This window comes from Chlorella variabilis (genome assembly GCF_000147415.1).
Source record: "Chlorella variabilis unplaced genomic scaffold CHLNCscaffold_3, whole genome shotgun sequence".
Lineage (NCBI taxonomy): Eukaryota > Viridiplantae > Chlorophyta > Trebouxiophyceae > Chlorellales > Chlorellaceae > Chlorella > Chlorella variabilis.
In genome coordinates this window covers 1,648,650-1,670,815 of record NW_005435085.1, presented here as the reverse complement: position 1 = coordinate 1,670,815, position 22,166 = coordinate 1,648,650, and the positions used below count along the sequence as shown (strand labels likewise).

Below are 22,166 nucleotides of genomic sequence, written 5' to 3'. Positions count from 1 at the left end.
AGCGGCGGCGACGGCGGCGGCTGCGGCGGCTGCGGGCTGGGGTCGGGCACCGCCTCCACCCTCCAGATCTTGTGCGCGTCTGCGTCGCTCTTGCGGTACAGCCCAATCTGCGGCGCGCCGCACTCGGGAGCATCCGCAGCCGCCCGCGCTGCGCCCAGGTACTTCTCTGCGCAGCCGGTGCGGTTCTGCAGCACATGGGAAGGTGGGAGGGCAGAGCCGGCAGGTGTGTGGGTGCCGCTGGTGGGGCTAGAAGGCCTTCAGCTGGCAGGAGGGGCAGCCCCAGAAGCGCGGGGAGCGTGCGTGAGTACCGCGCTGCCGATGACATGCATGGGGTTGCCCCGCTGCGGCGCCCCCCCCGGCGCGTGCCGCCGACGCCGCCCCAGGCCCGGCCACTCACATAGACTTTCAGAAAGAACTTGCCGTCGCCGCCCGCATCCTCCAGCTCCCACCTCCCGCTGCCAGACATCCACACAGATGCTTCTGCGCAGCTGCTGGAGCCGCGCAGCCTGTCGTCTGCGCAGTCTGCATCCGCCCGGCTGGCCAGCTGCGGGGCAGGGGCAGCAGTGTACGATGCCGAGGGCTGGGCACCAGCATGCCAGGCGCCACCCTTATGCATCCAGCTGCATGCAACCTGAGGCGGCGTGCTGAGGCTGCTGGCCTTCCGCTGCCGGCCGGCGTCCAGCCACCCCTCATCCAGCATGTGGAGCGCACTCACGCTCATGACAAACGACTTGTTGGCGGCAGCGAGGTCGCCTGTGCCGTCAAAGAACCAGACCGTCCTAAACCCGCCGCCCTCGCCAACCAGCGACAGCGCCCCGGCATCGCTGCACTCGCATCAAACGCACAGCAGGGCGCAGCGGTGAGCGGCCGGCGGCGGCGGCTCGCCGGGTGCTTGCTGCCACCCAGCCCCTTTGCCGGCGACGGCAGCAGGAAAGCTTGGCATGCCGCCGTGCTGACTCGTGGGCAGCTGCACACATGCGCGGCATGCCCCATGCAAGCCGGCAGCAGGCACGCACTCGCAGCTCCATCCCGCGAGGTAGCCTGCAAGAGAAGGAGGCGGAGCTTCATCATCGCCAGGCCAGCAGCTAGGCAGCACATGCTACACGAGCAGCGGCAGCAGCAGCAACGCATGCTGCAAAGCACATGCATGATGCCTGGCAGCAGCTGTGTGTGCCTCAGCGCAAGCCACAGGCACACCGGTAGCAGCACACCTGAGGAGCTGCAGTTGGTGCGTCCCAGCAGGGTCAGCAGCTTCTTGCCGGATGTCACTTCCTGTGCGGAGGCTGCATGAGGAAAGGCAACAAGCCAGTCTCCACCAGTCTCCGCCGCAGCTGCGCCAGATGCGTGGGCAAGCGGCGGGGCGGCACTTTCAGCGGCCAGGCTGCCCGGCCAGCTGTCCCCCCCATCTTACTGCTCTGGCGCCGGGCAGAGCCCGCAGGCAGCAGCTCACCATGCTGACACAAGGCAGACGCTACCAGCAGAGCTGCTAGAAGCACGACTCGAGGCCCCGTCATTGTGCGAGAAGCCTAGCTCAGCGCTCCGAGCGGCTCGTCACCGGTGCATGGGATCTGGGACGCTGCAGCCACAGGCAGGTGTACTGGCTTCAAGGGGAGGCACCGCTGCGACAGGCAGGCGGCCCCCGGCAGTCGCATGCCGCCCTCCTGCGAGTAGGCACTGGCGCCGCCAAGCGGAAGGTGTGCTGCGGCCCCCCACTGCGGGCCTGCTGCCGTGCCGATGCGCCCGTCGATCATTTTCTGTGGGGACGCCACCAAGGGAAGCTGCCACAGGCTGGCAGCTGGGTGAGTTCAGCATGGGCTCCTGCCAGCCGTTGCTGCTGCTCCCCTGCAGGGAGGCTAAACCATCTGCATTGCTCACGGTAGGGGCCATGCCGCACCTTGGAGGGTTCAGAGGCTGGCGGGTTGGTGGGTGCGACGCTCCAAAGTCGGTTGGGGGGCGGCTCACGGCAGGGGATCACCTGGATGATCAGGGGACAGGAGTGAGCCTGCGAGGGAAGTGCGGGCCCGCCTGGGCGTCGCAGCTGTCAGGGTGCGTGAACCCCCAACCGATGCCAGGTCACAGCAGGCGGCGCATGAGACACCCATTTCGTGAAAATCTGACCTTGCAGGCACCCCATGTGCTCGCAGATGCAGCGGCGGCACGTTTACGCTGTCTGGAATTGACCTGATTGGTGCGCCGCTCTCACCCCACCAGCGATCCTGCGGGTGCCGGGAAGGAGCCGTGCCCCAGTTGCAGCATCGAGTGCCATCTGGTCCAGATCGAACGTGGGAGGCAGGGTGCCCCCCCGGTTCGGCCTGCCTACCGCCCACACTCTCAAGTTCTCAATCCCCCCTTCTGCCCCTGCCGCCGCCCGCAGCCTGCCGCTACCTCTTCGCCGGTCCTTCCCTTCTCCTCCGCTCATCACACCAGCATCCCAGCACACCTCTACAGCACAGCATCACGATGCAGCTGCTGCTCCTCAGGTCGGCAGCCAGGTGCCAACCCTGGCACCCGCCACCGCCCGCCACACGGCCGCCGCGGCTGCTCCGCCCCGCCCTGCCGGCGCCCTCCCGCCGGCGGCAGCGCGCGGCCGCGGCGGCCGGGCGCTACGAGGCCGCCGACACGGCCGCGGGCAGCGTGGTGGTGGAGGTGTGCCAGGACGAGGCGGCGGTCGCCCAGTTCCTGTGCGACGCGGTGGAAGCGGCGGCGGTGGCCGCGGTGGAGCAGCGCGGCGCCTTCACCCTCGCCATCCCAGGCGGGTCGGTGCTCAAGGCGCTGAACGGGCTGGCCGGCCGCCCTGCCATCCCCTGGGACAGGGTGCGCCTGTTCTTCGTCAACCACAAGACAGTGCCAAATGACGACGCCGGCAGCTCTTACGCCAAAGCTCGGGAGCTGTTCCTTGACGCAGCAGGCGCGCCACCCGAGGCGGTCGTCACCCTGACCGGCAGCGACGACGCCGAGGTGGGGGTGGGCCTGCGGGCCAGCCGGCACGGCGGCCCGCCTCCCTCCCAGCCTGCCTGCCGCCGAAGCCCGGGCGCACGTGCGTGCACGCCCCGCTCACTATCCATTACAGGCCAACATGCCACAGGCCGCTGCCCTCACCCCAAGCGCTGGCCGCCACCCGCTGCAGGCGGAGGCGGCGGCGTACGGCGCGGCGCTGGCGGCGGCGGCCGAGGCCGTCGGCATGGAGCGGGCGCCATCTGGCGCGCCGCGGTTCGACATGGTTCTCCTGGGGGTGGGCGCCGACGGCCATGTGGGGTCCCTCTACCCGGGAGGCCGCGCCACAGACGCCAGCGGGGCCTGGGTGCTGGCCGTGACCAAGGCCAAGCCGCCAGCCTCCATCACGCTCAGCCTGGGAGTCATGAACGCGGCGCGCCGCGTGGTGGTGAGCCGAGCGCCGCGCGCCGGTGCCGGGGAAGCGCAGGGGAGGCTGCCGCAGCAGGGTTGCCTCGCTGCGGGGCCGTGCGGGGGGCGGCGGCGACACGCGCGCCCCAGGCCGCTGGCTAAGGCCTGGCGCCGGCAAGCTCAGCGTGCATACCCGCACCCCTGCCGCCACCCGCGCCGCCACACATCTGCGCCACACATCTGCGCTGCCCCTCCCCCAACGCCCGCAGGTCTGCCTGACCGGCGCCAACAAGGCCAACGCCGCCAAGCTGGCGCTGGAGACGCCGGTGCCGGCGGGCGAGTTCCCCGCGCAGCTGGTGCAGCCCGACGCGGCGCCCGCGGTGTGGCTGCTGGACGAGGCCGCCGCCGCCAAGCTGGACCTGGTGCACGGCAGCCCGCGCGGCGGCATGCTGCAGAGCGACGGCTCCATCCTGTACAGCTTCTCCGACTAGCTGAGGGAGGAAGACAGAGGAAGGCAGGAGCAGGGAGCTTCTTACCTCCTTCAAGGAGTGGGGCAGGGCCACCGCGGGGCAGGCGGCTCGCCTCCACCACCCACCACACTGCTGCAGCCGTGCCGGCACTGGAGTTTTTCCGCCCCCCCTTTTTTCCCATTGATGGTGCTCCCCTGGGCCGGGCCGGCCAACTTGACTGCACTCACACCCTGACTCTCGACCTGTTCCTTTGCTTGGCTAGCTAGTTGGGGCAGTGCAATGCATAGCGCCGCCACGCAGTTTTGCTGTGTTGTTGGTTTAGTGTAAGCCCAGATTGTTGGTGGGCCCGGTCCAAAGTGTGGCCTTACAACGCAGCTGGCCAGTCAGATACGGTTTTCAAAAGGCACACCACATCCTTTGCACCAAGGATCAGGCATAAACACTGATTCGCTGCTTGAGAAACGCAGGCATCAAATCAATACCAGCACAGTGTGGGTGCACTCCTGCAGGCGTGCACTGGGAGCGCACCACAACAGGCGGGCACACCGAGTAGACAGGGGGCCTCCTGTTGCGGTGTGCCGTATTTTACGCATAGGCCTCGGCACCAGCCAGGCACGGGGGGCCAGGGAAGTCACGTCGCCAGCTCACACCGACATGAACTGCTGCTGCGGTGGGCCCTGCCCCTGAGGGGGGGCCTGCTGGTAGTACTGCGGCGGCGGGGCCGCGGCGCCGGCGGGCGCCGCCATGTGGGCGGGCATGACGCCGTGGCTCTTGATCAGGCGAGCCTCCTGGCACACAGCGCAGGGCTGCACGGCAGGCGGCAGCGGCAAGTGGGGCGGGGATGAGCGGGTGCAGCGCAGGAGCGTCAGGAGGAGTACACAGCAGAAGCATTTGCTTTACGGCTGGTGGCGAGGGCAGGCTGCGGGCGCCTGGCAGCCGCATTGGAATGCATCTGCAGGCAGTGCTAAGCAGCGGGGACTCACCCCACACCAGCAGTGGACGCAGCTGCACGGCACATGATAGGGCAGAAGCAAGCGGCGTCAGTGCGACCAACATTAAGCGGCAGCAGCAAAGGCACAGCAGGCGGGCGGCCTCAGCGACTCGCTCACCAGTCTCCGCAGGGCTCGGGCGCCAGGGCGTGGTTGTCGCGCAGGCGGCCGCGCTTGGGCGCCGCCAGGCAGCAGTCGAGGCAGAAGACCCCGAGCAGCCAGTACAGGCAGCAATTCAGCACACAGCTCCCGTCGCCCATCGTCTCGGCATTCTGGCCCCACAGGCACGGCAGGCACCAGAAGCCGCAGCAGCAGGTTGAGCAGTCGGAGAAGCAGCTCTGCAGTAGGATGGGGAAACATATGGAGAAGCAGTGGCGGTGAGATGGCGTGATGAGGCGGCGGCGGGTGGAGTTGTGAAGAGGCGGTGGCGGGGTGCCGGAAACCCCGGAAACCGCAGCACCGCATGCAGGGTGCCTTGCAGGACACTTTGCTTGGACCAAAAGCGAAAGGAGAGGGGTGTCGATTAGTTTCGGCGCCTGATGTCAACCGCCCCAGCACTCCGGCAGCACACCAGGCAGCACCCCAGGCGGTCTGCACGACTGCGACCATCAGCATTTCTGCAGTTGCTTAGCAGCGGGGCGGCCAAACTCACGCAGAGGCCGGTGGGCCAACTGTTCTGCTTGCTCATCGTCGGTCCCCTTCTTGTCCGCACCCACAACAGGCTCCAGTCAGGCGATTCACGGTGTGAAACGGGGCTGCAAGCCCACGCGCTGCCACCTGTCCTGCTGTGCTGTGCGCCCGTCACCAGCGTGCGGCCCGACACCTCTCCAGAAGAGCAACACAGTTCATCAAGCACTGCTGACTGCCTGTAAATATCTCATGCAGCTCCCCTAAAGGATTCATCCCCTTCTACTTGTGCTGCCATCCTTGCCGCCAGCGCCGAACGAGCGGCGCTGTGGAAATGAGAGCAGAAGGTTCGTGCAAGCTGCTTGCAGGGGTCGAATTGTGCATGCGAGCACGGTTTCAATCCAATTTGGCCGTTGCAGTGCCCCGAGAGCCCCCAAACCCGCCACCCAGCACTACTCGTGCCAGTACAGAAGGTCAGGGCTGGCATGAGCAGTCCGCACGGCCCCAGCTATCCAGCCACGGCTAACTTGATTGCCGGGGCCGGCAACATGCTTGCCCGCCCCTACTGGGCCTGGAGCAAGTTGGCGTTAGCCGTGCTGCTTGCCTTGTCGGTCTACTGCCGAAGATTGCAGCCCCATGAGCTGCTGAACGACTCGCAGCTGCCCGGCGGCATGCAGCATAGCAGGGCCGGCGGCGGGGCGGCGGCCGGGGGCGGCAGCGACCAGCTTTCGGGGAGGCGGCAGCTGGGCGACGGAGCGGGGCATGCTGGAGCCGTTGAGGGTGCGGTCCTGACCGCAGCTGCAGCAGGCGCCAACGACCCTCACACGGCGGCAGTCATGGCGGGCGCTGGGGTGCACGGCTTTGTGCGCAAGGCGGGCCCGCTGGACCCGCTGCACTGGCAGGCCGGCAGCTTTGATTGGCGGGTGCTCCAGCGGCAGAGCTGGCTGGACGAGCGTGCGCGGCTGCTTGCGGAAGGTGGGTGGGCTGCCTGCCCCCTGGTGTGCGCAGCCGGCGGAGCAGGCCGCTGGCAGGCCTCTGAGCTGCGGCGCGTCGTTGCTCCGCTGCGTGCAGGCAGCCCGCCGCCTCCGCTGCCCCTCCTCTCCTCCTGCCAGGTGTTTGTCAACCACCTGTACAGAGTCATCTATCTGCGCCATGCCAAGACCGCCTCCAGCTCCCTGCTCTGCCACTTCTCCGGCTGCCGCGAGGAGAAGGCGGGCGGCGGCAGCGGCAAGGCCGACACAAGCTTCCAGCACCTGAAGGTGCATGCTGCGGGTGTGGGTGAGGAGCGGTGGCGACGGGTTGTGTGGGGTGTGCGTTGGTGGTGGGCAGCCCCGGCACCGCCGCCGTGTGCTGGATGGGCCACCTTGGGAGCTCGCCTGCCCGGGATTGCCGCCCGGCATGCCCCTGCCATCCACGTGCCGGCTCCTCCCCCTGCCCGCCGCACACCCCGCCCCGGGCCCGCGCCTCCCCACCCGCCTCGCAGCTGGCGCCCGGCCAGGAGCTGGAGGCACTGTGGCGGGACTACTTGGTAGTCACATTTGTGCGCAACCCGTATCAGCGGGCCGTGAGCGCCTACAAGATGATGGCCAGGCAGGGCGACCCGCGGCGCGCCGCCGACAACGGTACCGCCGACAATGGTACCGCCGACAACGGTACCGCCGCCTACTCCTGGGACAACTTCTGCGCCGACCCCGCGGGCTTTGCCGACGAGTGCCTGGCAGACCCGGTGTGCCGCAAGTGAGCGGCAGCCTAGCGGGGTGGGGCCCCGGGCAGGCCGCCGCCGCAGCAGCAGGGCTCAGGCGCCGTGCATGCGCGTGCCATCCCTGGTCCGCCCCGCGTTCCCGCGTGCCCTGCCCTCCTGGCCCCTGGCCCTTCCAATCCCACCCGCGCCCACCGCCCCCCCCCGGTGCGGCCTCTTGCCCTGCCCGACCAGCGTGCGCCGTGCTGACGCAGGAAGGGGCGGGAGTTTGTGTATGCGCACATCGAGCCTCAGCAGCCGTGCGTGGTGTCGGCCAACGGCGGCTGGGCTGTGGACTTTATCGGCAGGGTGGAGCACATGGACGAAGACCTGGGGGCGGTACTGCGGGAGCTGGAGCGGCGGCGGCCGCAGGACGCGCCGCCGGTGGGTGGCCCCGCCGCGGGCCGAGCAGCGCCGCGTTGCATGCTGGGGCGGCTGTGGGTGTGCGTGCCCCGGCGGCGTGGCGGCGCGGCGTGGCAGATGCTGATGATGTGGCCCGGCATCACGCTGTGCTTGCCGGCAAGTCCTTGTTTTCCTTCCCTCTTGGCCGGGACGGTTGGCCTAGTTGCTGCCACCGCCGCTGCCCTGCAGATAAAGCAGCTTGACCATAGCCTGGAGAACGTGAATGGGCGAGGCTGCAATGAGACCGGCGAGGGTGGGCTGCTGCCGCCGCTGCTGTCGCCGCCGCCGCCGCTGCTCCTGCCAGGCATGGGGTGTTTGTATCAGTGCTGCCTTTGGTAGTGTGCTGCTGCGAGCCGATGCCATGCCAGCCACTCTGCTGCCCTGCTGGGTCCAAGTTGAATCACGCCAGCAGAAAGAAAACACCAGCAGAAGTCTGGACATGTCGGCTGCCCAACAATCCAGCTTGATGAATGCCATCTGCCCTGCCCCCCGCCTGCAGGCCGACCGCACCCTGTGGCCAAGGAGCAGTACTGTAACCCCGCAGAATACTACTCGGGCAGGCACGCGGCCTGCTTTGCGGCGGTACAGCGGCACTACGCGGGGGACGTGGCGATGCTGCAGTTTGGGCCGCAGGATGAGGCGCGAGCGGCGACGGCGCAGCGACGGCGGCTGGGCTGAGCTGGAACCGTGTGGCAGCCCTTCGCCCCTCCCCTTCCGGTTGATTGACTGATTAACACTGCGCATCCCGGGAGTTACACCGTGCCTCCTGTTGGCGCGTTCAGGAGAGGGCTTGCAGCGGTCGTGCTACCTGGCTTCCTTGTTTGAGGGAAGAGCAACAGGCACTCACGGTGTCCCCTGAAGCGCAGCCCACCCCTCCTCATCGTCGTCCCCACCATCCTCTGCTGCGCGTGCCGCTGCCGCCCCCGCTGATGCCGTGGCCAGCCCTGCCGTTGCTCCAGGCGCATGCGCCGCCACCCCAGCACCAGCGCCGATGCCTGGCGGCAGGCGGCCGGCGTGGAACCCGCCGGGGGTGCGCCGGCACTGGCCCAGCAGCGCGGCCAACGCCTGGGAGGACTGCTGCAGCGCGGGGGCGCATCCCACGACGAGCAGGTTGTGCTTGGCTCGGGTCAGGGCCACGTTCAGGCGGCAGGCATCTGCGAGCCAGGCGCGCAGGCAGCGAGGCAGGTGGTGGTGGCGTCACCACCACTTTGACTCCCATCAGGACAGCCGCAGCAGCAGCTCCCGCGCCGTGGCATGCAGCTGCAAGAGAGTAGGGATGCGGCCTTTGACGCCAGCTGGCAGGCCTGCAAGCCGCGGGCAGCTGTGGGCACCTGAGGCAAAGGCCCCCGGCCGCGTGACGACGGTGGTGAGGAGCACCACATCACACTCTGCCCCCTGCAGCACAGCAGGCAGGCAGGGCCGAGAGGGGAGGCAGGGCTGGGGTGCTTCGCTGCGTGCTGCCCGCAAGACGGCACGCATGACATGGCGAAGCTGGCGAGCCAGGGTGGCGGGAGATGCAGGCAGCAGCCCGCGCCTGGAAAGAATCCACGGTGGCTATCTGGATGCCCTGCTGCTGCTGCTCCGGCTCGTCGTCGCCCCCGCTACCCTCTGCGTCCTCACTGCCGCCCCGCCTACCAGGCCCAGGCTCCTCGCCTCCCAAGGAATCCCGACCCTCCGCCACGCGGCTGGAGCTGGCGCCGCCGAAGGCCTGCGGCAGCGCTTCTGTCGCCGCCCGCGGGCTGCGCCGCTGCTGCCGCCGCTGCTGGCGCTGCCGCTGCTCCAGCTGCGGCAGGCGGCGGTCCAGCAGGGATCGCACCAGCGCCACCTGGGCCCGGAAGAAGCAGATGACGCTGCACTGGCCCAGCGCCACGCCTGCCGCCACCAGCCGCTCCACCGCCGCCACCACCGCCTCTGCCTCCAGCTGGTTGCTGGCGCTGCGGCCTACGGCGCACAGGCAAGCGGCAGCCAAATGCAAGCAGGGCAGGTGGAGGCCGCACAGGAGGGGAGGCGGCGAAGGAAACCGCAGCAGCAGCTGCTGCAGGCATGCTGGCAAGATCAACAACAAACAGATAAAATATGAGTGATGTCCAGCAGTTGAGGCAGGACCTCCTGCCTGCACTGCTGCCGCTGGTCCACCACCCACCCGCACTGTACTGCTCCTGCCCCCGCACATCCATGAAGGCCAAGCTGGGCAGCCCCGGCAGCAGCGAGGGCCGCTGCTCCGCGGCGACACCGTCCAGCAGGCGGCCGCCGTAGAAGTGGTTGTTGGGCACGGCAGAGATGTCTGGGTGGCAGCGGTACTGGCGGCGCAGAAGAAACAGCGGCAGGCCCAGCGCGGAGAGGCGCACAAACAGTGGGCGCAGCAGGCCCTGGGGCTGCTCCCGCTCCTGCTGCTGCTGCGCCTGCTGTGGGCGATGGGGCGGCGCCTGCGTGACGTGGACGGGCGAGGCGATGACGGGCGGCAGCTGCAGCGGGTCGCCGGCGGCGATGAGGAACCTGTGAGGGAGGCGTGCCCCCCACACATCCGTTACAGCACACAGCACACTGTGAGACCCACTCCTCTGCTCCTGCCCACCCCGCCCCGCCCGCGTGTCCTGCCTCCCGGCTCACCTGGCCTGCGCCCGCAGCAGGGGGATGGCTGACAGCGGCTCCACCATCTGCGAGCTCTCATCCAGCAGCAGCACATCAAAGCGCTGGCCGTCCAGTGCAGCCAGCATGGCGGAGCAACAGGTGACCCCCACCACAGGCACCGTCTTGAGCAGGCGCTTGCGCTGCCGGTCGGCGCCTGCACAAACACGAAGCAGGGAGTGGGCGGGCGGGCTCGGCCCGCGGCCTGAAGCGCAGCAGCCACAGGCGACAGTTTGGCAGGCGCCGTCGTCACCGACAATCCCACACCCGGCTCTCCTTCTTCCCCAGCCACACATCCCAGCCCACCCAAGGCCGCCGGGCTGCACGCACGCACCCTTCTCCGCCGCCGCCAGCTCAGCGCGGATGGCCGCCGCCTCCGCCGGGCTGCCAGCCTCCTTCAGCATCTCTCGCAGCTCGGCGGCGGCGCCGGCGCTGGCGCGGCTCTCGCTGGCGTGCAGCGACTGGGCCAGCAGGCGGCGGGAGACGCGGCGCAGCGGGCCCACGCGCAAGAAGTCGGAGCAGCCAGACTCGAGCAGGCCTGGGGGCAGCGAGGTGCCGGGCAGCTCAGAGGAAGAGCAGGGCGAGGCAAGGCGCTGGAGGGAGGCAGCGCCAGGCGCTACGCCGTGTCATCCTGTCTCTCTCTCACACACACACACACACACACACACACCGCAATATAATACGAGCACATCAAACGCACCGACCAGGACCCTGTCCACAGCCACATTGGTGTGGGCAGACACCAGCACGCGGGCGCCCGCCAGCGGCGAGCCCGCACGGCCATGCTGCTGCAGCAGGAAGTGCAGCAGGGCCACCAGCAGGGTGGACTTGCCTGCAGGCAGGGGGAGCGGGGGAGGGGAGCGGGCACCTCAGCACCAGCAGGCGCCCCAGCAAAGCTTGAAGATGCACAGACAGGGCGAAGCCAGCACCCCCTCCCAGCTTACCGCTCCCAAACGGGCCGTGCACCAGGCACACCGGCGCGGGGGCGCTGCCGCCGCCGCCGCTGCCCGCCGCCCAGCCAGCCACATACGTGACCACCTCTGCAGGGTGGCAGCGAGAGGGCTTGAGCCAACGGTGTGTCGCCCGCAAGCACACCAGCAGGGCTCCGAAGAGCGCTGTGCCGGTTGGTGTGCCGTGCCACACGAGAGCTGCGTGTCGCACCTGCCTGCTCCTTGTTTAAGCCAAACCTCTGGATGATCTGATCCGCCTGCGCCAGGGGGCTCTCTGCCAGCCCATCCGTGGCCGCTGCCGCCGCCACCAGCGCCTCGTCGTCGTCTGAGCAGCTGTAGCAGGGGCTGCCTGGGTCCGGCATGTCTGGGCCATGCATGTCGGCCTGCTCCTGCTGCTCCTCCTGCTGCTGCTGCTGCTGCTGCTGCTGCTGCTGGCGTGCTGCGGCGCTGGAGCCTGGGCGCTGCATGGGGGCCCGGCTGGCTCTGCCGGCACCGGCGGTGGCAGCGCTGTTCGCACCGCTTGGGGCGCGCAGCAGGTGGGGCAGCAGCGGCAGCGTGGCGGCCGCCCCCGAGCGGAGCAGGTCGATCATGCCGAGCTCGGTGGCGGCCTCAGGGCCCTGCGGCGGCAATGGGGAGGAGCAGGGCAGCCAGGGTCCGTGCCTGGGGTTCGTGCCCCGCAGCGCAACAGCTTTGCCCCAGGCAGCAGCAGCCCATGAGGCAGCAGCAGCCCATGAGGCATCAATGATGAGCGCGCCCCCCCCCGGGCTGCCTGGATCACAGGACCGGCCGGCTTGCCTTGATGGCATACACGGCCTGAGAGCGGCCCAGTCCGGGGGGCCGAGGGGAGAGGAACTCGATCTCAAACCTGCAGGCATTGGCCGCAGGGAAACAGGCGAGTCGGGATTGCTCCTGACCCAAGCCAGCACAAGGGGCAGGAGGCACGCCGCTGTTCGTGGCTGGGAGCCAACCAGTCTTCAGGCGGCAGGGCAGGCTGCTCCACAAGCTGGGAGCCGCACCCAGCCAGCCACCCAGCCACCCAGCCACCCAGCCACTCACTTGCCGTCCTGGTTGGGGGCGTGCCACAGGCTGCGCGCCACCACCACCCATGGCTCCCGGCTGCGGTCGCCCGGCTGGCCGGGAGGGAAGCCGGGCCGCAGCTCGGGGTTGTTGCTGATGATCCACAGGTCGTCCCGCCTGCAGTACCTCGGCACCGCTGTATTGCAAACCAGCAACCGGTACCGGCCTTGCATGCACCCCGACAGCAGCCTCGGTGCGGCGGTGCGTGTGCCCAAACCCAAAAGTGCCCGGCTGTGCTGCCTCGCCTGAACCAATGCTTCAACCGCCCCCCGCTGCGGCTTGCCTATACTCTGCTGCCTTTTGGCGCCCCGACTTGAGGATGAGGTAGATGCTGTCTGGCTTCTGGGCAGCTTCCTCCTCTCCGCCCCCATCCTCCTCCTCCTCCTCCTCGCCTGCCCCCGCGCCGCGGCCGCGCTTGCCGCGCCTGCCCCCAACGCCGTTCCAGCCGCCCTGCCACACAGAGGGGGACACCACCATCCCCATCTCAGCCAGCCAGCTGTGCCACCTTCCTCCAGGGGCAGCACAACCACCTGGCTAAGCTGCCGACCCCTTGCCGACCCCTTGCCGTCTCCTCCTCATCCATGCTGACCCCAAGCTGCTGGCCTCCTCCTCCTTTGGCTCCTCTTTCTCTGCCCCTGGCGACAGGCCCACCTTCTTAGGCATGTTGTTGCGCCAGATGAAGAGCTCGCATGAGGCGTAGTATGGCACCCGCGGATGGCGCAGCCGCGCCTCCCGCCCGCCTGCGGGCGGGGGCAACGGAACTGGAAAATGCGTTGATCTGTGAAAAGGAAGGAGAAAGGAGGGAGGCAGTCCAACAACGCGCCGGCAGAAGGCGCTCAGCACAGGCACGCACCGGCATCCCCCCCCCCCCCCTCCCGGGGCCGGCCGCCCCCCTGCCCCCGGCGCCAGCGGCCCGCCCCCCCCGCGCCTGCCGCCCTGGGGGCCGCGCTGCTGCTGGTGCTGCTGCTGCTGCTGCTGCTGCTGTTGCTTCTGGACCGCGCCGGCCAAGGGGGGTTGGAAGGCGCTTCCCACCTCCGCTATCCTGCGGTAGGGAGCAGGGGCAGCAATGCAGGTGCAAGGATTGCATGAAAAGAATAGGGGCCGGTACGGGCCTGGGCAAGAGCCTGCATGCAAGGCTGCTGCCGCCGCGCGGCACTGCATCTTCTTCTACAGCCCATTGCCGCCACCACCAGGCCGCCCCAACGCATGAAGGGAGCCGCTAGGTGGCCTGTCAAGCTCACCCTCCTCTACTCCTCCCCACCAATCCCATGCACCCACCCCCCGGTCCAGCCCTGCACCCACCGCAAGTTGAGCTCCTCCCTCAGCGCGTTGCTCCAGGCCAGCACATACTGCTGGCAGCCGGCAAAGCCGTCGGGCACGGCCACCCGGCGTGCCGGCCGGGCGCTTTCCTCGGCGCCGGGCCAGCCCAGCTGCACCGTGCCATCCACCTCCCGGTTCCAGCCGGCGGCGGCGGGTGCCGGCGCCGCCCGCGCCGCTGCCTGCACCGCCAGCCGCCGGCCAGCGGCTCCAGGGGCGATGGCAGCCGGAGGCTTCCAGCCCCCGCCGCCACCGGCTGCTTGGGCCGCTGCCGGGCAGCCGCCCTGCACCTGCTGCCGCTGTTGCGCGGCCGGTACCGCGTGCGCCTGCCAGGCCGGGCGCAGCGGCGGCTGGCCGGGCTGGGCGTGGGGCGGCCGCACAATGGGGCGGAAGCTACCTGCTGCAGCTGCTGCCGCTGCGGCTGGCAGGGAGCCGCTAGGCGACCTGCCAAGCTCACCCTCCTCAGGTCCTCCCACTGGCGCCTGCGCCGCTCCCACCGCGGCCTGCCCCGCACGCTGCCAGATCGGGCGCTGCTGCCTGCCGCCCTGCTGTGCAGGCGCTGCCGACATGGGGGCTGGGAGCTGCCGCTGCCACAGGTGCTGCCGGGCAGCTGCCGGTCCCGGGCCGCAGGCGGCTGCCGCGGCTGGTGCCGGTGTTGCCTCGGCGTCGTGGACGCCCGCCTCGAGTGCCGCCCCGCAGCCCATCCCATCCTCCTCCTCGTCTTGCACGAAGCTGCTCCACCGCGCCGCGGGCCGGGCAGCCGCAGGCGGCGGCGCAGCGTGCCCAGCCGACACCACTAGAGGCGCTCCCATTGGGGCAGCAGGGGTGCCGCTGCTGCCACCGCCGACAGCAGCAGAGGGCTGGATCCGCTGCCGCTTGGCTGCCGGCGCTGGCGCTGCCGCGGGTGCGACGGGAGCCTCCCCGGTCAGCAGGCGCAGGATGTCCTCGTCTGCGGCAGCGCAGCAATGGAGCCGGCTTGAGCAGCGATGGGCACAGGGCGAGCAGGCTGGCTGGGCACGCAGGGAGGGCTGCCGCCCTGCACAGCACGCTGCACGGCAGCACCCAGCAGCTCAGAAACCGGCAGCACCCACCCGACCGCAGGGCCGCTGCTGCAGGCGCCGCCGGTAGCGTGTGTACGGGATGAGGCATGGCTGGCATTCGGGCCGGTGCCGTGAACTGCCGCCGGCGGGGCTCCGGCTGGTGGGCCAGCGCCGTGCAGTCCCCTTGTGGCTGGTCAAAGGCTGCCCGCGGCGCCGCTGGCTCGAGTGGTGCTGCTGCAGCCGCTGCAGCTGCCGCCGCAGCTGGCCTTGGCGCCTTGAACGCATGCTTCCTGCTGCCGCCGCTGCCGCGCAGCCCTGCAGCCGCCGGGCGCACGAGCCGCGGCTGGGCGGCGGCGGCGGCCGCCGGCGCGGGTGCGGGTGCAGCGGGGGCTGCCGCTGGCTGGCCGCCGCCGCTGCTGGCCTCGCCGCTCATGTCTCGTGGGTCGCAGGCCACATCCACGTGCACAATCACGCTCTGTCCAAAGCCCTGTTTCAGCTCCAAGCCCTCCTCCAGCACCTGACCAGCCGCCAGGCGGCCCAGCGCCACCACCCCGCCAGCCTCATTGAGCAGCCTGGCATCCCTGCCCGCCTGCGTGACAAAGCCGTCCAGCCACTTGCGGTTCTTGGGCTTCTTGTGGCCGTCGCGGGTGAACGTGGCACGGAAGCAGCAGGCCGCCGCCGCCATATTGCCGCCGCGCCGCCCGCCGGCGGCGACGGTCGCCTAGCGGTGTTGCAGCACTTCTTTCTCGCCGCGGCGCGACGCCTATTCAATTGCCAGCCGCGGAAACGGTAGCTTGAGCCCCAGGCGCGATGATTGCAGCGTGAAAAAGAGATCGCCGTGCCGGGCGGGAGCCCAGCGTCAGCTCGTGGTCATTGGATGAGCCTGTTGCGATTGGTGGGCGTTGCGTCCAAATGGCCGCCACTTGCACAGCGCGCCCAGCAGGGCGACGACCGGCAGTCCTCCGCCAGTCGGCGACCGCCGCTTCGGTCTGGTGCATTACATCAGTGTTCGGAAATGTTGTGAATACATCGTGATAATAACATCAGTCAACAATAATCACAGATAAATATTAAAGACAAGCATGAACATGTACACCAACAGAGCGGCCGCGGCACACGAGGTGCGTGGGCCGGCGGCAGACGTCGGCGACGGCGCTGGCGCAGCTGCCGCAGGCGGCGCCGCCGCGCCAGCGGCGCACAGGGGCGCGCTGGCGGTGAGGTTGCAGTTCACGATGCGGCCGTCCCCCGTGGTGGTGATGGGCGAGAACTGCTGGAAGTATGCGGTCAGGATCTGGGTGATGGGGGTGCTGGCATCCAGCACCGTGGGCGCGTCCCCCACCATAGTATAAAAGTCGCCGCCGCCCGCCAGGAAGTTGTTGGTCACCAGCAGCATGTCGGCACCGTCCAGCTGGCCCAGCGGGGCGGCGGTGCCGTCGGGCAGCTGCACCTGGGCCGCCACCAGGCGGGAGTCGGTCGGGCGGGACGGGTCAAAGGCGTACCGCAGGCCCCCGACCTGCGGGAAGCGCCCCGCCGCATCCTCGTCCCCCGTCCACCCCTCCAGCCCGGAGTTCAGGGCGGCGTCCAGGACGCTGCCGTTGATCAGCTTGACCACCAGCCAGTCGCCAAACGGCTCCACATCGTTGATCTGGCCAGCAGTCACTTTGCCCGCGAGGATGCTGGCCCTGCGGGCAGATGCAGGAGCGGGTGGGATGGGGGTGGTTGAGGGTCGGGGCGGTGAGGACGTGTATGGCGTGTGTGTGTGTGCAGAGGATCAGGTTTCAGCAAGCTTTGATGTGGTGAGGTAGTGGAAAGGACGACCCGAAGCAGGCAGGGAGCAGTTGGGCAGCAGCTTTGCGCACGAGGCGCCCCTCCCAGCAGGCCGCTCACCGGATGGAGCCGCCGCTGTAGACGCAGACGGCGGGGGTGTCGGGGAAGGCGGCCATCAGGGAGGTCTTGTTGGCCACGTGCCACAGCAGGGCATCGCAGGTCAGGTCCCCCAGGTTGGTCTCCTCGCCTCGCACATCCCCCCGCTCCCCGTCCAGCAGTACCGTGGAGTTGCCCACGGTGGTGGCGTACAGCTGGTCTATCGGGCCTGTCAGCGACTCGACCCGGCTGGCAACCTCGGGGTCCTCTGCAGCGCACAGACCCGGATTGGGTGGGCAGCAGTCATGAGGGGCCAGGTGAGGCCAGGGCTGCCCTCCAGCCCCTGGCTCACGCGCTCCAGAGGCAGCTACAGGCTGTTGTCAGGCAGCTAGCTGCCAGGACTCGGGGCGGGGCGCGGCGCCGCGGGGTGGAGCGCGGCCGCCGCACCTGCCACAGGGTTGGTGGAGTTGGCGCCGCCCAGCAGCAGAGGGCTTCCGGAGGCAGTCAGCTGGCCCTCCACTGGATCCCAGCTGGCTTGCAGCACGCCCAGGTAGCTGTCAGCAAGAGGAGAGAAGCGGCATGTGAGCGGGGAGCAGGAGGAAGGGACCGCCGACTGGTGTGGTGTACCCCTGCCCCAGTGTGAGCAAGCGTGGCATCCTGCGCAAGCCCGGCCGGCCGCCAGCAGCACACCACCGTGTGGCCCACAGCGCCTGGACTATGGGGATGGTCTTGTTGCCATCTGCCGCCAGGATGAGCGTAGGGTAGGGGCCCAGCACATCAGAGCTCTCGTTGGTGGGCGGCGAGGTGAGGATGGGCGGCGCCATGCTGCCCACCTGCTGCTTGCCCACAGGCGGCGGCGTGCCGTACAGCAGCGTGTGGCTGTGCCCGCCTGCAGGCGAGCATGGGGCAGGGCAAGAAGACCTCGATGGCCGCCTGCCTACCCGCCTGCGCCTGCCTGTCTGCGCCGCCCGCCCAGGCATGCACGCAACAGCGACCGGCACGCACAGGCCACCCTATCCGGCGCCTTGCCGCCTCACCGACGATGAGGTCCAAGTCGGCAGCGGATGGGTCTGCCGCCAGCAGCTGGTCGTCGGGAAAACCGATGTGGGTGAGTGCGACGATGATCTGGGCGCCATCTGCCTTGGCGTCAGCCACACACCCGGGCAGCGTCTCATTGTATGGCAGGAAGCGCACGTTGGGGCCTGGGGAGCTCGTCTCTGGGGTGTCTACAGTGGTGAGACCCACCACGCCCACCTTGACGCCGCTGCGAGGGAGCTCCAGTATCGTGTATGGCTGCAGGCAGGCAGGGTTGGGAGGGACAAGCCAGGGCGGCAGGCTGGGGGCCAGCGGCAGCTGCAGAGCCCTTGCCGGAGCAGGGTGCTGCAGCACGGGATATGCCTGGCGAGATGCGCAGGCAGGGAGCATTTCGCTGGTTTAAAAAGAAAAGAAGAAGAAAACATGCCCAACCTGCACCAGCCCGTCCAGCTCGGGCTCCTGGCTGGTGTCCAGGTTGCAGGAGATGACGGGAAAGGTGGCGTTCCTGATGAACTCGGCGAGCACGGCGGGGCCCGAATCGAACTCGTGGTTGCCGACGGTGAACGCCTGAAGCGGGCGGGAGGAGCCTCTAAGGGTTCAGGCAGCAGTAGACTCGAGGCAGCAGTCAGGCTCAAGGCAGCGGTAGGCTCAAGGTTTCTGCAAAGCATAGCGCCCCACCTGCACCCCCAGCTCCTCCAGGAACCCCGGCGCGATCTGGATGCCCTGCGACGTGTACACCTCATCCCAGACCGTGCCCGTGAACTGGTCGCCGGCGTGCAGCACGAGCGTGTCTTTGCCCGCCGCATCCGCCGCCGCCTTGGCGTCCTGGATGGCGGTCGCCAGGCGCGCCATGCCGCCAAAGCAGGCCGTGCCCTGTGTCCCGTTGCACTGCGGCCCGTAGTACTGGTCTGTGGGCTCGTACCTGCACCAGCACTGCTTTTTATGTTGGTGTGCTGGGCGGCTCGTGGGCGGGACGGCGGCGGGAGGGCGGGAGGGCGGGCATTCCGCGCATACCTGGCATGGATGTCATTGACGTGCAAAACGGCGAATTCCACAGGTTGTGCTGCGGTGAGGCTAGCCGCAAGCAGCACTGCGGCGAGCATCGGGTGTTTGAGCATGGCCAGTGGGGCGTCAGCGGCTGGGGGAGCTTGCAAGCGAAGTGCAAACGAGTGCCAGAAGAAGATGAAGAGAATGCCGCGCTAGGGTGAATCGGGGCGGCATGCCCGACTGGCCTGCCAGCTGGCAGCGTCGCGCCGCCGGCAGAGAGTATGGGGTGTGCTGAAAAACTTGCCCTCAGGGATGTACAGATTGGTGCTGCAGGAGTTGGGACGGCTTCTTGCGTGCACTCCTGAAGGAACAGTTGCAGAGTGGCAGCCTTTGCAGGGTTGCGCCAGATGTCCCAAAATGGGAACCCCCGCCTTGGCTGAGGTGGCGGGTGTCCAGAGTGCTGTGGGGCACCAGCACAGTGGACCGCAATTCCGCGCACAGTGTATCCTGTGTCTGGACTGCGCTCCTTGATCAATATGATACATGCATGGCATGGTATTGTGCACCTCAGCTCAAGCGCTGCCCCGCCGCCGCCGACGGTCAAACGCTGCCGGCAACCATCTGTAAGAGCAGGCAGCGGGTCTAGTCGAAGTCTAGTAGCAGCCGGAGCCCGGCTGCGGCCAGTCAATGGATTTTATTACACAACTTCCCAAGACACCCCGAGGCTACGACGCAATTATGGTGGTGGTGGACAAGCTGACAAAAATGGTACATCTCACGGCCACTCACACTACTGCAACTGCACCTAGTACTGCAGAGTTGTACTTCAACAACATCAGCCGACTGCACGGCCTTCAGAGCAGCATTGTGAGCGACAGGGACAGCAAGTTCACCAGTCGCTTCTGGGAGGCTCTGATGGAGCTTTTCGGCACCAAACTCAAACGATCTACAGCGTACCACCCCCAGACGGATGGCCAAACTGAGCGCACCAACCGCACACTGGAGGAAATGCTGCGAGCCTACGTGTCTGATCGGCACGACGACTGGGACACCAGGCTGGCACCGGCGGAGTTTGCTATCAACAATGCGGTGAACTCAAGCACCAAGCAGACCCCCTTCTACCTCAACTACGGCTATCACCCACTCACCCCTGCTACACTGGGAGTGCATCGCCTACACGGCAGCACCAACCAGGTGGCAACAGAATTCTACCAACGCATGCAGACTGACCTGGAAGCAGCCAGGCAACAACTGGCAGCAGCACAGCAGCGGCAAGCACACTACGCCAACCTCAAACGGCAGGACGCTGCCTTCGACGTGGGCGACCGAGTGCTTCTGTCCACTGCCAACCTCCGGCTGCGCAGCGACGGGCCTGCATCCAAGTTCAATGTCAAGTGGACAGGACCCTTCACCATCCTGGAGCGAGTCGGGGCTGTAGCTTATCGTCTCGACCTGCCTGCCACAATGAAAATCCACCCTGTCTTCCACATATCACTACTCAAGCCGTACTTCCACGACGAGACAACACCAGAGCGGCAAGAGACTCAGCTGCGACCGCCCCCAATTATCAATGATGATGTCTACCTGGTATACAGGCTGCTACGCAAACGCACCATCACTGAGGGCGGGCGGCAGCTGGCGCAGTACTTAGTCCTCTGGCAAGGTTACCCACTCAGCGAGGCGACTTGGGAGCCGGCCAAATCTTCTAGGTTCCGATGTTCGCAAAATGAAGCAAGAGCTAGACCAGACCAAGCCAGCGCCTGCAGCAAGCACCACTGCACAGCGCACGGCGGACAACAAAGACACCCACATGACTTCACCAACATCTACACAGCACGAACAGCCTGCGCGAACACCTGCTGCTCGGACCAGCACACGCCAGCGGCGCACGCCAGCGTGGCGTCGCGGCTATGACGTCTGATCGACTTCTTGTCACACAAATGGGTCGCGGCCATCATTGCGGCTAAGGAGGCTGTGATTGCTGAGCAGCGCGAGCGGATTGTGCTGCTTGAGTTCCTACGGGGCAGCATCGCACGAGCACCTGCCTCCAAGCGGCAGCGCCTCACCACCGACACCACCGCCACCGGCAGCGGCGCGCCCACCGGCGACGCATCCGACGCCACGGAGGACGCGGCCTGAGGCGGCAACTAGCAACACCCAGAGACTGCGGCAGAAGCGGCGGCATGGGCACAAGCTGTGAGGGCACAGCTTTCAGATGAGGGGAAGGATTGCAGCAGCGGCAGCAGCAGACGGCGCCCTGCTGTGCCAGCTGCGAGACAGCAACTGAGTCTTACACTCTCGCTACTGTTGGGTAGTTGCGTTCCGCGGGGGTGAGCTTGCGAGAGTAGAATGCTATTGGCTGCAGGCCCTTGCCGTGGTCTTGACTGATGACGCCGCCCAGTGCTCTGCCGGACGCGTCAGTGGTGAGCACAAAGGGCTTCTCGGGGTCAGGATAGGCCAGCACAGGTGTGGTTGTGATACTATGCTGCAGTTTCGTGAATGCAGCTTCTTGGTCTGGTCCCCATGTCCAGGGAACAGTCTTGGACAGTAGAGTCGTTAGGGGGTCAGCAATGTGGGAGAAGTGGTGAACAAAGTGCCGGTAGTAACCTGCCAGTCCCAGGAATGCAGACACCTCCGTCGCATTCGTAGGGGCAGGCCAGTTCAGGATAGCCTGAACCTTGCCGTCATCTAAGCTCTTGCCCGCTGCATTGATAACATGTCCTAAGAACTTCACTTCTGGCTGGAACCAGTCACATTTGCTATCCTTAATGTAGAGCTGGTTGTCTTGTAATTTCTTGAGCACTATCTCCACATGCCGAGCATGCTCCTCTACGCTACTGCTGTATATCAGTATATCATCTAGAAAACACACCATCCACTGATCAAGGTACTCTCGAAACACGTCGTTGATCAGGGTCTGGAAGGTAGCTGGTGCGTTGCACAGCCCGAAGGGCAGGACTGTGTACTCGAAGAGTCCCCATCTAGTTTTAAAGGCAGTCATTGGTATGCTGTCCTCTTTCATTCTGATCTGGTTGTAGCCGGCTCGCAGGTCTATAGATGTAAAGATGCTGCCCTTGATCTGGTCCAATAACTCATCGATGCGAGGTAGGGCGGTCCGGTTCTTGACGGTCAAAGCATTAACAGCCCTGTAATCGATGCACATTCTCATAGTGCCATCCTTTTTCTTAACAAACAGGACTGGACTGCCCCAGGGTGAAGTGCTGGGTCTAATGAATCCTTTCTTGAGTCCTTCTTCAATCTGTCGGTGGCATTCAGCCTGTTCCTCGTAAGACAGACGGTAATATTTCTGGTTTGGGGGCTGGGCATCTGGAGTGAGCTCTATTTTGTGGTCATGTCTCCCCCTAGATGGTGGCAGATGGTCAGGAAGCTCATCAGGCATGACGGCTGCGTACTTGCTCTTCAGCCGTTTCACATGCTGGTCAATCAGCTCTTGTTCTCGAGGAGAAAATGTGGTTGGGGTACGGTCGGTACCGTCCGGAAAATCTGCTGCCGCTGTCGGGTAAGACTCATTGGTGTCGTCCCCTTCAGAGATATCTGGTGGCTCCTCTTCTGGTTGTGCCCGTACCACAGCAAGAAACAGCTTAGCGCCGCGTTGCATGCTGTGGCATACTTGTAGTGCCGGCAGGGCGGTGGTTGACTACTGGCTGGCCAGCGCCAGCCTCCTGCCGCGGCTGCCCACC

At 67.2% G+C, this 22,166-nt stretch overlaps 5 protein-coding genes across 5 annotated transcripts; 2 read left to right on the top strand and 3 right to left on the bottom strand.

Moving 5' to 3' along the window:
• Window positions 1-2,460: 2,460 nt before the first annotated feature.
• On the top strand, window positions 2,461-3,833 carry CHLNCDRAFT_50406 (hypothetical protein; the record flags this gene model as incomplete). The annotated part of the gene is made up of 3 exons (XM_005850922.1): window positions 2,461-2,958; window positions 3,128-3,382; window positions 3,612-3,833. 3 exons carry the CDS (start codon window positions 2,461-2,463, stop codon window positions 3,831-3,833), a joined length of 975 nt encoding a protein of 324 aa, XP_005850984.1.
• Window positions 3,834-4,456: 623 nt separating this feature from the next.
• CHLNCDRAFT_140784 (hypothetical protein) lies at window positions 4,457-5,061 on the bottom strand (the record flags this gene model as incomplete). The annotated part of the gene is made up of 3 exons (XM_005850639.1): window positions 4,457-4,618; window positions 4,796-4,817; window positions 4,922-5,061. 3 exons carry the CDS (start codon window positions 5,059-5,061, stop codon window positions 4,457-4,459), a joined length of 324 nt encoding a protein of 107 aa, XP_005850701.1.
• A 915-nt stretch (window positions 5,062-5,976) lies between these two features.
• CHLNCDRAFT_140783 (hypothetical protein) lies at window positions 5,977-8,246 on the top strand (the record flags this gene model as incomplete). The annotated part of the gene is made up of 6 exons (XM_005850921.1): window positions 5,977-6,403; window positions 6,500-6,687; window positions 6,912-7,165; window positions 7,382-7,550; window positions 7,758-7,821; window positions 8,068-8,246. The coding sequence occupies 6 exons, from the start codon at window positions 5,977-5,979 to the stop codon at window positions 8,244-8,246; spliced, it is 1,281 nt and encodes a 426-aa protein (XP_005850983.1).
• Window positions 8,247-8,411: 165 nt separating this feature from the next.
• Window positions 8,412-15,265, bottom strand: CHLNCDRAFT_140782 (hypothetical protein; the record flags this gene model as incomplete). The annotated part of the gene is made up of 15 exons (XM_005850638.1): window positions 8,412-8,722; window positions 8,900-8,963; window positions 9,118-9,509; window positions 9,712-10,064; window positions 10,179-10,353; window positions 10,531-10,734; window positions 10,897-11,028; window positions 11,141-11,236; window positions 11,358-11,763; window positions 11,930-12,011; window positions 12,203-12,340; window positions 12,537-12,673; window positions 12,875-12,963; window positions 13,485-14,489; window positions 14,632-15,265. The coding sequence occupies 15 exons, from the start codon at window positions 15,263-15,265 to the stop codon at window positions 8,412-8,414; spliced, it is 4,218 nt and encodes a 1,405-aa protein (XP_005850700.1).
• A 372-nt stretch (window positions 15,266-15,637) lies between these two features.
• On the bottom strand, window positions 15,638-18,330 carry CHLNCDRAFT_140781 (hypothetical protein; the record flags this gene model as incomplete). The annotated part of the gene is made up of 7 exons (XM_005850637.1): window positions 15,638-16,262; window positions 16,468-16,711; window positions 16,891-16,997; window positions 17,149-17,332; window positions 17,481-17,736; window positions 17,911-18,045; window positions 18,157-18,330. 7 exons carry the CDS (start codon window positions 18,328-18,330, stop codon window positions 15,638-15,640), a joined length of 1,725 nt encoding a protein of 574 aa, XP_005850699.1.
• Between the last annotated feature and the right edge of the window lie 3,836 nt (window positions 18,331-22,166).